The 13,339-nt window shown below is 36.8% G+C and overlaps 1 protein-coding gene across 4 annotated transcripts in view; it reads right to left on the bottom strand.

Annotated features, from left to right (window-relative positions):
* Positions 1-1,721: 1,721 nt before the first annotated feature.
* Positions 1,722-13,339, bottom strand: part of LOC103023384 (uncharacterized) — a 56,167-nt gene continuing 44,549 nt past the window's right edge. For all 4 annotated transcript variants that reach the window (XM_049482962.1, XM_049482964.1, XM_049482963.1 and 1 more), the window contains exons 57-63: positions 12,638-12,831; positions 11,243-11,445; positions 10,575-10,737; positions 9,645-9,754; positions 4,732-4,848; positions 4,487-4,634; positions 1,722-3,606 (exon numbers count right to left, since the gene is read on the bottom strand). In XM_049482962.1, the coding sequence (XP_049338919.1) occupies positions 3,602-3,606; positions 4,487-4,634; positions 4,732-4,848; positions 9,645-9,754; positions 10,575-10,737; positions 11,243-11,445; positions 12,638-12,831 (940 nt within the window). In that variant the 3' untranslated portion in view covers positions 1,722-3,601. The remainder of the gene's footprint in view (positions 3,607-4,486; positions 4,635-4,731; positions 4,849-9,644; positions 9,755-10,574; positions 10,738-11,242; positions 11,446-12,637; positions 12,832-13,339) is intronic.

Genomic DNA, 13,339 nt, shown 5'->3' with positions numbered 1-13,339 from the left:
AAGATGATTCTGGATTCTGTAGTGGCATAAGCGTTTGGAAGCTGTTGGTGTGAACCCACAACATGTGGTTTTAAGATGCTCTAAATGGAAGTGAATCCAAAAATAAAGAAACCTATCGAGAGATGGTGAAGATGTTAGGAATGGCCAAATTAACCGTTTGGTACATTCTGCTAAAAAAAAAAAAAAAAAAGAGCACAGAGGTGAACTCGGGAACTCAAAAAGCCCTGGGCATCCACAGAAGAAGCACTGATTTTGGACTTGATAATAAAACACAGTGGATCAACACCAGCAGATATCAGACATGTCTCTCCAAACCATCACTGATTGGTGGAAACTTCACACTAGACCTCGAGCAGCTTGGACTGTGTCTCTCTCCACTCTTCCTCCAGACTCTGCTCCCTTGATTTACTTTAAATGAAATGTAAAATTTTGGAGAGACATGTCATCTGCTGGTGTTGATCCACTGTGTTATATTATCAAGTCTAAAGTCAGTGCAGTTTTGTTTTACCACAAAATCTTACAGCACTTCATATCTTACAGCTTCCCTCTGCTGCTGACAACTTTTATAGAAATGCGGATTTCATTTTCCAGCAGGACACTGCTGGGCACACTGCCCACACTGCAAAAAGTACCAATTGGTCTTATATAATATTAAACATTTACTGAGACACTGTTTTTTTTGTTCATTGGTAAACCATAATCACAATCAACAATAAAATAAATAAACACTTAAAATAGATCACTCTGTGTGTAATACATCTATATAATATATGAGTTTCACATTCTGAACTGAATTACAGAAATAAAGTAACTTTTCAATGATATTCAATTTTTTTCAGATGCACTATAGTAAACTCAGACAAAGCAATTAATTATTCACAAAAAATTAGCTTGGATAGGCTAATGGGGTTAGCTTTGCATTGCTAATGTAATTGATACTTTTCTTATCTGAGTTTTATGCATCGTACAATTTCTTCCTTGTGCCCAGCGATTCCAAGAAGAAGCCATTTATAAGATGGGCGGGTGGATATCATAGAAAGAGCATCAGGACACCCCTGGGAAGCCTTGAACCAAGCGCCTGGGATGCGAGTCTCTGCGAACGGCCATGAAGGTGCAGCGCAAAACCAAACGAGCAGATTTTGGACGCTAAAACTGACTTGGAAAACAGTGAAACGATAGTAAAAATGAATGATGTTAGAGAAGAGAAGATGTCATCCTAATCACTCCCTATCGCCTAATGTGTGGGAGCGTTACTGATCTCTGAGTGCGAATCAGAAAAGATGCTCTTAAAAATCCAGAAGGACTGTATTAAGACAAGTTTTGCAGTTTCCCACAGTGACGATAAGATGAGATGAGATGATGATGGTGATGATTTGGGTATGGTCAGTTTAAAAAAAAACTAAATAAATTGGTCTCTGCTCTGTAGTTTCCTCTCATGAACCTCGAGGGCACCTCCATCCTCGTTTTACAGACCGTTATATAAGAGGTTTGCATAACTCCAGCAAAAAGTAGACAGGACATCTGGCAGAGTCACAAACAAAAAACCATAAAATCAATCCTTGATGGTAATTCAGCAATTATCTGTGAAACAACAGAAAAAAAAAACAATCCAGTCTTTTTTCCAGGGTTTCCACCCAGTCTGCTTTCCTCAGACGACACAGTTTTATACATGTATTTAAGGTATAATTAAAGGCTTAACTGTGCTAAAATGTCTGCCCAGGTTTTCCTGTTTACACAGCTTGGCATCCAACTTCCAGCGAGCCGCATGCTCTCCAACAAAGCAGAGATGTTTACTCATATTCGTCCTAGAAGCACCACAATCAAGTAATTCATTGATAAAAAGGCATTGATATAAAAAAATAAATATTAAAATCTTCAGAATCACAATACAAACCATTTTATTGCACCACACAACAAAGAAGACACCATATAATAAAACACAGAAAGACAGAACTGAATAATTTTCATTACAAGTGCATCTCAAATATAGAACAGAATATCATTAAAAGTTACTTTATTTCAGTAATTTAATTCACACAGAGTGATCTATTTTAAGCATTTATTTATTTATTTTTTTATTTTTTTATTGTTGATGAGTATGGCTTACAGCCAATGAAAACCCAAAAATAAGTGTTTCAAAAAATTAAAATATTATATAACTTTTATATAACCAATTGGTACTTTTGGCAGTGTGGGCAGTGTGCCAAGTCCTGCTGGAAAATGAAATCCACATCTACAAATCATTAATCATTGTGAAAGTTTGGACTGTGTGTCTCTCCACTCTTCCTCCAGACTCTGATCCCTTGATTTCCTAGATAAAATGTAAAATTTACTGATGATCAGTGATGGTTTAATGGAGAGACATGTCATCTGCTGGTGTTGATCCACTGTGTTTTATTATCAAGTCTAAAGTCAGTGCAGCTTTGTTTTCCCACAAAACCTTACAGCACTTCATGCTTCTATCTGTTTTATAGAGGTGCATCTTTCATTTTCCAGCAGGACTTGGCACACTGCCCACACTGCCAAAAGTACCAATTGGTCTTATATAGTATTCTAATTTTCTGAGACACTGATTTCTGGGTTTTCATTGGCTGTAAGCTTCATAATCATTAACAATACAATAAATAAACGCTTAAAATAGATCTTTCTGTGTTTAATACATCTTTTTTAGATGCACCTGTTTATACCCACTGTAATTAAAAAAATGTTCAATGTTCCCTTACCTTGGCATATAAGAAAAACATTACTGGATTGAGACTGAAGTTCCAGTCAGATAGCTAAGCTTACTTACTAATAAGCTGAATATCTTATTGCTAACTGTGGTATTACAGTCTTCACATCTCTTCCAATTAGTTGTCAGATGAAAAGGGCAACAAGCTGAAAGTGAAGGTTAGGGTGCATAAAGAGAAATATTTCTTTTACAACTTATTTCACATTTAATTTCTCTTTTATTGCCGAAAAGACATTTTCACAAGCTGAGATATAAATTTTCCCCATTTGCTTTAAAGAGCAGGTGGACACTGCCAGACGCTGATAACAACTCTAAAAATATTTCTCTTTCCAAATGGAAAGATCTGAAAAGTAGAGAACATGATGTCTTCTTTTCCTTACTTCAGGCCACCAGAGGCGTCAGTCCGAGTCGTAAGTCTTGTTCTCTACATTTCTTTCTTTTTTTTGTTAATTTTACTGCCCTTAGGTTTTCTCTAGCCTTAGGCCAGGTACACGAAATAGGGAAAACATTTGTTCATTTAGGCCCAGTTTCCCTCTGTGGTCTTTAAACTGAAGGCGATTATTGTTAAGGTTAAAAACCATGAATAATCAATTAGTTACAGGGCAGTTATTTCTGTATAATGTTGTATTGTTTAGTTTAAAAGTCCCATTAATCCTGAAATCTGACTTTAGGTCTACTAGAAGGCACCATACTGAAAGAGTCACGGTTATTACATATTACTTATTACTTTGTTATACATACAAATGAAAGAAAAATACATAAAAAATGAAATAAAAAAAAATCTCCGTCCAATTAATTTTTAATGTATCAAACATGTAAATGTGATTCATGCTGTACTCGTGTTGGCCAGGATCAGCATCTCAGGCTTCGTTATGCTGCAAATAAAAATAAATAAAAACAGCAAATTAGTACACATTACAAAGCTACAGTGACTGGCCAAATTATTGGAAACCCCTACAACAGTAAAGGATGTCAGTGATGTCTGCTGTTGTTTCTAATAAAGTGGCCAGTGAGTAGAAACACAAATTAGATGTTTCTAATAAAGTGGCCTGTGCTTGGACCTACATTGTAAGTGTTTCTAATAAAGTGGCCAGTGAGTGGAAACTGAAGGTAATGTTTCTATTAAAGTGGCCAGTGAGTGGAAACGGCAGGTAGGGGTTTCTAATAAAGTGGCCAGTGAGTGAAATCAGACGGTACTTGTAGGTGTTTCTAATAAAGTGGCCAGTGAGTGGAAACTGAAGGTAAGTGTTTCTAATAAAGTGGCCAGTGAGTGGAAACTGAAGGTAAGTGTTTCTATTAAAGTGGCCAGAGCTTTGACCTACATTGTAAGTGTTTCTAATAAAGTGGCCAATAAGTGGAAATAGAAGGTAGGTGTTTCTAATAAAGTGGCCAGTGAGTAGAAACACAAATTAGGTGTTTCTAATAAAGTGCCCTGTGCTTGGACCTACATTGTAGGTGTTTCTAATAAAGTGGCCAGTGAGTAGAAACACTAATTAGGTGTTTCTAATAAAGTGGCCTGTGCTTGGATCTACATTGTAAGTGTTTCTAATAAAGTGGCCAGTGAGTAAAAACAGAAGGTACAGTAGGTGTTTCTAATAAAGTGGCCAGTGCTTTGACCTACATTGTGGGTGTTTCTGATAAAGTGGCCAGTGAGTGGAAACAGGCGGTATGTGTTTCTGATAAAGTGGCCAGTACACACGTTTCTTTTTTTAAAAAACTGCAGTAAATCTGAAGGATAATATTAAAGGTACTCACCACATTGAATGGGCGACTCTAAAGGAACATAGTTTCTAATGCAGAGTTGAATGTAGGCTGAAGCCAGCCTGCATAAAGTACTTCTGGATGAATCTGGAGTGCTGCACTGACTCCTTTCACACACTGCGAGGAACTGATCAGGGTCCACCTGAGGATCAGAAAGAGATGTTGAGTTAAAATTGAGTTATTATTAATATTTATCTTTATCACTGTTTAAATGGTCTAAAGTAGAGGCTGATAGTTACCACTCTGAAGCAGGAGCTCAGGGGGGATGTGGTGGAGGAGAAGAGAAGTGTGCAGGATTCTACCGGGGTCTGTTTCTGGCAGGTCTTTTCTCTGCTACTGATGCAGCTAGAATCCACCTACAGCAAGGATCACAAACTGGATTAAACATGACTTTTTAACATGAATTATCAAGTGTGGGAACTGTGACTATTTGAGATAAGCCTTTGATTTAGGCCACATTTGGTTGGTATTGTTCACTTCTGGCCCCGCCTACAGGTGGAGCAAATAATTCACTTTCACTCCACTGCAGGAAATACAAATCGTCCATTGAGCTCCATTACAACAATTTTCTTTAATGTTTAAAGAGCCACAGGCATCCTGTAAATTCCCATTCCCAGCACCTATACAATAAGAGTAAACTTTGTTTCATAATTACTGTAGAAGCTTGTCTCTGTAAAAATGTTCAAACCATGGAAAACAATAAAAAATATGGCTTAAAGAATAGTTTAATAATACAAATACAACAGTACTGCACATCAACAGTAGTAAAAGCAGTGATATTATACAGTTTATTATCAGATCTGTCTCATTAAATCAGGGCGTTTTCACACCAGAACTATTTTGTTCAGTTAAAACTGACTCTGATTTGTTTGTACTCTTAATGAGGTTTGATTAAACAGGTGTGAAATCGCACTCGGATTTAAACAACAGAACAGAACCAGCTAGAGGAGCTAGAGAGCGGGTCACTTGTGGTGAGAATGTGATCTGGTTTTGATCAGACCCAGATATCAAAAATACTTCTTTTTTTTTTTTTTAGCTAAACTACTGATAAGGCGCAGTTTAATCTGATATATTAACCAGATAGCGCTAATTACCACAGCTATGAACAAACGCTGTCTCTGCTGCTCCATGCTGTTTGCACTAAGCGTGGTCTGTGCTGCGTTCACTGCTAGCAGCCGTGCGACTCCGATTATTAAAAACACGCAAAAACATGCACATTGTGTTAATCAGCTTCACACTGCAGAGATATACACACTGGAACACAGGATCTTCTCACAATATTTACTTTCTTGTTCCCGCGCCAGACAGCTCTGACCAATCAGAGGAGACGATGTCCTTACATGTTTTTTTGGTGTGCATTTTGATGCGTTTAGGTTTTTATGCCTGTGTGAAACCAAACCAAACAGAGGTGGAAAAGCTCCAAATAAACAAACTCATCAACTGATCCGGATCATAGGACCTAAAACTACAGGTGTGAAAAAAAAAACACTCGCACATACCTGGATCATGGCATGGATATTTGATTGTTTATCCAGAGTGAGGTGAGAGAGTTAGTTCAAAATATGATGACCCGTCATTCCCTACAGTATCCAGAACAGTCCTGAGTTTTAAATAGTTGTCTGAATGCCGATTGATTGATTAATCTGTGGTAATAGATCATATAAACAGGCTAAAACGGGAGCTGCCTGTATGTTGTATCCACTGAGTTATGCAGGCCATGATTCCTGCTTTTAGTGATTTACATCAAACCAGATAATGAAAAATGCAGCTGCTACTGTGGGAGGAATTTGTGATGAAAAATATCTAAAAAAAATGTGTTTTTGTGCATCCAATAGATTTATCATCTTCTTATCTGCTGGAGAGATGTATTAAATGAAACTAGCAGACCAGTCACCTGTGCAGAGTAGTCTTCATAATATTTATATTTTATTATTATATCATATTACCTAGTGCTATCAAGCATTTAAATAATAAACTAAATAATTACATGCCCTGCAATTAATTGATCTAAATAAATCACATTTTATATTAATATTAGATTTAAAATTACACATCTTTTTATTTCTAAATCTTGAATTATAACCAATTTACATATTTCTGAACTACTGTATATTGTATAATGAAATGTATAAGAGAACAGACCCTAGCTAAGGTTACTTTTTTGTCTCATCAGCCCATAAAACCTTTTCTTTTTGGCAAATTCCAGCCTGGTCTTCCTATTTTTCTTGCTAATGGGGCTTTGCATTTTCTTGAAAAGCCTCTGTACTTTTGTTCATAAAGTCTTAGTTGTTTTAGGGTCTTTCTTTACAGCAATTACTCATGTTTCTGCTTTTAACTGCTGTGATTTTCCATTGTCTACCACAATCATTTTCTGTTACTCAGTACACCAGTGACGACTTTCTGCTTCAGTTTGTTCCAAACTGTTGTTCTGGCTATGGATAATATTTGTGCTCTAATGGCTCTGATTGATTTTCCATCTTTTCTCAGCTTTACAATAGCTTGTTTTTCACCCATAGACTTTTACCGCTCTCTGGTTTTCATGTTGGTTAGGTCTCTAACTATAAATAAACAGTCTGCACAGATAAAACCCATATCTGAAATTGTTTGAATATTGAATATATCAGAATGTACATCTGGGCAACAGTTGTAAATACCTAAAAATAAAAGCTGAAATGTTAATTCTTTGTTTTTTGTATTTATATTTTAATGTAAAACTCCAATTTTTAAAATAAAACCCAAAGATTTTTTTCTACAGCAAAAATAAAGGGATCGGCTTCACTGTTCTGATACTTTTGGAGGGGACCTTATTCTTGTATAGTCCTGCTCTTGACTTTAACCCCACATAATTACCACCAAATAATTAGCAAAGCAGTGTTTTTAAACTATGAGGACATTGTTTCTTATTTGTTATTTCTCGCCTCCATTTCTGCACTGAAGTCTTGCTTCTTCTCTCTGTTAAACTAATAGAGAGATTGCAGCACATGCAGATTTCTACAGACCATAAAACCCCAACCTATTTTAATCTCCTTTAGCTCCCAGTTATCACATTACTTTTTAAACACTTCTTCTTATTTACAAGGCCATAAACATTTCCATCCCCTAATCTGTCTGACATTCTGCCCTGCTGTGCTGTGGTCCCCAGATCCGGTTCTCTTCACTTTTCTTAGCACTAAAAGTTGTGTTCAGACATTCAGCACTGCAACCCAAAGCTGAGGCATTTCTTTCTTCATCTTCTTGTATTTTTCTATTATTTAAAATATTTTCTAACCAGTTCATACAATATTGGTTGGATAAAGCTTGTTTACTACTACAGTATATAAGCAAATATCAAGACCCTGGAGAAAACATTGCACTACTGTTATACGGGTTCTATTTATATTGTCACTTGATCTTAATCACCATTAATATTGCACTATTATCTTCTGTCTCACAAATGTCTATTGTGTTTTTGTTGTATTGTACATATAGTGTCTCCCACTCATTTAGATTTAGATTATATATTTATCTCTTTTTATTTCTATTTATATATCTTTCACCCCCACCACTACTGCACCTTATTCTGTCTCATGTATGTCTGTGTCCCTGCTGCTGTATTGTACACATAGTGTCTCCCCCTTTTTCTTTATTTTTCTTTATTATCCATTATCTGTACTTGCTGTAAAATTGGGAAGGAGAGTAACGTAATTTCAATTCTATGTATGTCCTGTACATATGCAGCATTGACAATAAAAACTACTTGACTTGACTTGACTTGAAAATGTATTTTAGTACATTTTGTATAAAGAGAAAAAGGGGGTTTAAATTTTGGTCAACAGACAAATCACTCCACCTTTACAAAAGAATACACCATGGAATTTACAACACATTACACCACAGACTTCATTAATCATTCTACTGCAGGTATACAAATAATTATACTGTAGAATTTACAAGATATTAGACTATAGAATATATAAAACACTACTCGACAGACTGTACAAATCAATACACCCCAAACTTCACTAAATCACAACCTTTACAAAACACAAAATTACAGATTTTACACATCAATGCACCAAAGATTTTGCAAACAAATCCACCACATAGTCACTACACTACACTATGGGTACACCCCTGCTCATTGCTATCTTACACCCGTCTACAACACTCTACACAGGAACGGTGCTTGTGAATATATCTACACTGATGGGCGTGGTGGTCTTAAAGTGAGGTGTGTTCAGGTCAATTTTTTCTTGAGTATTGCTATCTTGGCGGTGGAAAACACAGGTGCACCACTGACTGATTAAAACCCTGACAACAGTCAACAGTCAAACATCCATTTTTATCTCAGCTACACAGGTGTGCTGCACTTTCTCAGTACAATACTCATACATCGCTACTGATCTTTACACACACACATACACGGACATGAAGCACCACAAATTTCACTTTAACTTTAACAGTAAACAGAAGACCAAATAAAACGCCCTGAAGGTGCGTGAACGATCGGGTCAGTTTCCTCTGCTGAGAAACATAGAAGCGCTGCACTTTTAAAATAGCAATCTGCCAAAGTCAGAGCTCACCTGGCTCTTAAGTTACACCCACAAGGCTATCAAAGCTAAAGCTTTTACAAAGCATTAGGCTACAGTCTTAACAAATCTATACTTCATACTACACCATACATTTTACAAAACACTCGACAGATCAACAGATTATCCAAAACAATAAACTATTCCCCAATAGAAATGATATTAAAAACAATACACATTTTAATAAGCTTAAATAAACATTATACACAACACTATAATACAATATAGACTTCACACAATGCCAGACCATGCTCTAGAGAAGTCCTTCTTTGTGCTGTCCACTTTTCAGCGCTTAAACTAAACAGTGAAATGATGTGGAAACGGGCCTTTGCGTGATCCGTCTGTAATCCGATTAGCTGTATCAGAATAAACAGGGTATAAAATTCTACAGTGAAGAACAAAGCTATTAAAGAAAACCCGAGCGAGACCCACAGCTTCAGCAACAGCTACATGACTCACGGCTTGTAATCACCTCTTGTAAACAACACAGTGTGGAGGTGGAATGCCAAATGGCCACGGGTTCCTGCTGCCCTTTAGTCTCATGTGGTAAACAGCTGTGTGCTGATCACTGAAAGGTCTTTTACCTGCCAGTCCAGAGTGAATTCTTCCAGGCTCTGGGTCTGGGAGCCATCCAGCAGAGGATGTTCATTTCCTGCTTCGTTGTCATTGGTGCCAAGTAGTCCACTGGCTATCCCTGATAGCATCAAGGCAACAGATGAAGTTAGATATGAAGGTTTGTTATTTTTAGAAGAACTCGTTTTTCATTCCTGGTCATTTTGACTCCAGATACGTCACTTTGGCTGTGCTTGCCGAGGCTGATTTATGATCACAGATGTACTACAACAATTCCTGTAGGGCTCTTTTACTCATGGTCAGTTACTATAGGCCAAAATCACAGAATTTGTTTTTAAAAAAAAAAAAACTTGCTCCCAACAAACAAACTTAAAAAAGAAACTGTATACATAACAACCAAGGTTGTGTTTATATTGTGTTTTTTATTTGACCAAATTGAAACCTCTGGAATATAATGCAGAGGAAGATGGATGATCACAAGCCATCAAACCACCAAGCTGAACTGCTTGAATTTTTGCAGCAGGAGTAAAGCAGCATAAAGTTATCCAAAAGCAGTGTGTAAGACTGGTGGAGGAGAACATGATGCCAAAATGCATGAAAACTGTGATTAAAAACCACCAGGGTTATTCCACCAAATATTGATTTCTAAACTCTTAAAACTTTATGAATATGAACTTGTTTTCTTTGCATTAGTTGAGGTCTGAAAGGTCTGTTATTTCTCATTATCTGTAATTAAATGCTGGGAGAAATGTTGTCCGTATAAAATAAAATGCTTATTTGCTTATTTTACTCAAACACATATCTATAAATAGCAATATTAGAGTAACTGATTCAGAAACTGAAGTGTTCTCTTATTTTTTTTTTCCAGAGCTGATTACAGTTTCTTTAAACTGTAATCAGCAAACCTTCTAAATACACACAACATTGAGACAATTACTTACCATGTAGCCATCCATCCAGAGTTACACTGCACATGCTCAGAGAGGGGTCACATGACACCAACAGTCCTCTTCTATTGGACACAGTGAGCAAATTTAGCTCCCTCGTTATAGTAGCATCAGGGTTGGTGAAGGGGGCATGAATGGTCCGACAGTTGACCTCCACCTGATGAAACAAATTAGGGGGAAATATATACTCAGTGTCCACTCAGTGTGTCAAGTCCTGCTGGAAAATGAAATCTGCATCTCCATAAAAGTTGTCAGCAGAGGGAAGTGCATTTCATTTTCCAGCGGGATTTGGCACACTGCCCACACTGCCAACAGTACCAACTCGTCTTACATAATATTAACATTTTTAGAGACACTGATTTTTGGGTTTTCATTGGCTGTAAGCCATAATCATCAACAATAAAATAAATAAACGCTTAAAATAGATTACTTTGTGTGTAATACATCTACATAATATATGAGTTTCAACTGTTTTTAACTGTATTACTGAAATAAAGTAACTTTTTAATGATTTTCTTTGTTCTGTATTGATCCATCCAGGATGGGTGTTGTGGTAAAAAAGTGACCGCATGTAAGGACACTAAAGTGAACAAGCATATGAATATTTTTAATATAGAATAATAGATGTTAAATAATAGAATGTAGACATTGTGCTCACATACCTGTGCATGAGGATGGATTGTGATGGTGGTGTTGTTCAGTTGAACCACTAGAGAGTGCTGTTTTGGTTTATTAGACTTCAGAGTGATGGAGAAAGTGTTGCTGATCACGTCGACTGCTAGTAGAAGATCACAGGAAGCTGGAAGTTCCAACAGCTGTCCTTCAAATGATACAGCAAATTCATCTGCTACCAGGAACGCTTGATCTAGTTGGAGAAGAGAGATCAATAGATATCAGATATATATCACATATCACATACCTGAAGCAAATAATTCAAAGCAAATATTATAATACATTGACATACCAAAAGTAATATATAAAATGTATATATATGTCCCAATATATAACTGTCTATATATATATAAGGTCTCTGACTGAAGCGCGAAGCTGGGAGAGGCGGGGCAAGGCAGATAATAATAATCATAGCCAATCAGCTGGCCCTAATCATTGCATGGGCCCCAAGGCTGCAGACTACTAGGGTATCCTTTGTGTTAATCCACCCCTGATCACTGAGAATAACTTGGGGACACCAACATCTGTATACGTTGTGAGGTGTTATCTTGTCAGGTTAAAATTTTCCAGGTGAAGTCTTGTAGTGGGTGCTTGATGGATATGAGGAGATTTCATTTCCAAAGTTGTTTAGCCATTTAATATTCCCCGATGCATAATGTTACGTATGAAATGGGAATACATCATACAGTGGACAATGCAGCGGGTGGTAATGATTGCGACCGGCGGCATCCGGCTAAAATTGTCCGTGTGTGCAGACACTCTCAGGTCTGCTGCAGCATTCTTTAGCTTCCATGGAAAAATTGGCAAAAGTCATGGGACTCAATATGAATTACTGTTGCATGTAAGTTTAATATATATATACACACAGAAACATATTGTCGCTGTCCAACATTCTCCATTTTTGTCGATTTTTACTTTGTTACATAATTTGAACACACAAACTGTCCCTTACACTGTGTCAAAATTTTATTATGAACGGACCAACAAAAATTCTCTAAAATGCCCTAAAAAATAAACTCTTTTTACTTTGATTCCATTAAAAGTTAGGAAGGTTTTTTTCTCTCTTTATCTGTATATTTGCTGCTCTGGAGATACATGTTTTTCACTGGACAGCAACAATATACAGAGTCTCAAAACATTAGATGACTTCAGATTTCCTGGTAGACAACTTTTATCATTTCAATGTAATTTTATTTTTAACATCAGCTTTTAAACAGCAGAACAGCTTTCCAGGAATGAATCAGTTCACTAATGAGCAAGTCCTGGAAAGACCACAGTGGCTTGTAAAACTCTCTAACAGTAGGACTGTTTGCTTCAGCCCCTGGGCTTCCAGGTGAGCTTCGTTTTTTTAATGCTGAAAGAAGGAAAATATCAGACAGACTCACGGTTGAATGGACTGTCCATCACTCTCCTCTTGAGCCTGTAGAGCTCAGCTGTGAGGCTGGCTGAGTTTAGAGATAGGAGGGGCTTCAGCAGGAACTCTTCCAGAAGAACCTGGACCACCCCGGACCCCGGTGAGCCTTTTACCCAGGGAGTCTGAGGCAGAGGAAGCCTCAGTGTCACTTCTCTCATCTCCCTGCTGCTGGTAGAGAAACAATAGCTCACTGTGTGATCACAATACAGGACATTTAACAGCAGCAGACAACAGTTTACACACCTTGCCTCGTATAGAAATACTTATTTCTAGAATAACTTTTCAAGTAAGGACTGTTAACAGTGGTTTTGACTTGAGCCAGATATATTAAGGTCTCCCTCAAGAAAGAGATTTTTGTTGTTTAAATGTAAAAAAAAAAAACCCTGATAACAATATATTTTTCAATATTTACCCTGAGGTAAATTTAGAGGTGTAAATAGCTTAACAGGAATGTTATACTTCAATTTAAAGTTTTTTTTGTAAATGTTATACAGTTGGTATCTGCCATGTATTAAAGTTTTTTTAATAATAAACCAAATTTTACAGCAAATTGACACTGAATCACTTTATTTATTCTCAAAATTTTACTGTATTTTTATATATTTAATTTTTTTTTTTTTTCCCCAATTTAGCTTAGCCAATTGTTCCACCCAATCAGCTGCTACTCAACTGC

The sequence above is a fragment of the Astyanax mexicanus genome, chromosome 8, assembly GCF_023375975.1.
Source record: "Astyanax mexicanus isolate ESR-SI-001 chromosome 8, AstMex3_surface, whole genome shotgun sequence".
Classification (NCBI taxonomy): domain Eukaryota; kingdom Metazoa; phylum Chordata; class Actinopteri; order Characiformes; family Acestrorhamphidae; genus Astyanax; species Astyanax mexicanus.
Note: the sequence above shows the minus strand (reverse complement) of the source record. Positions and strands in the feature narration are given on the sequence as shown.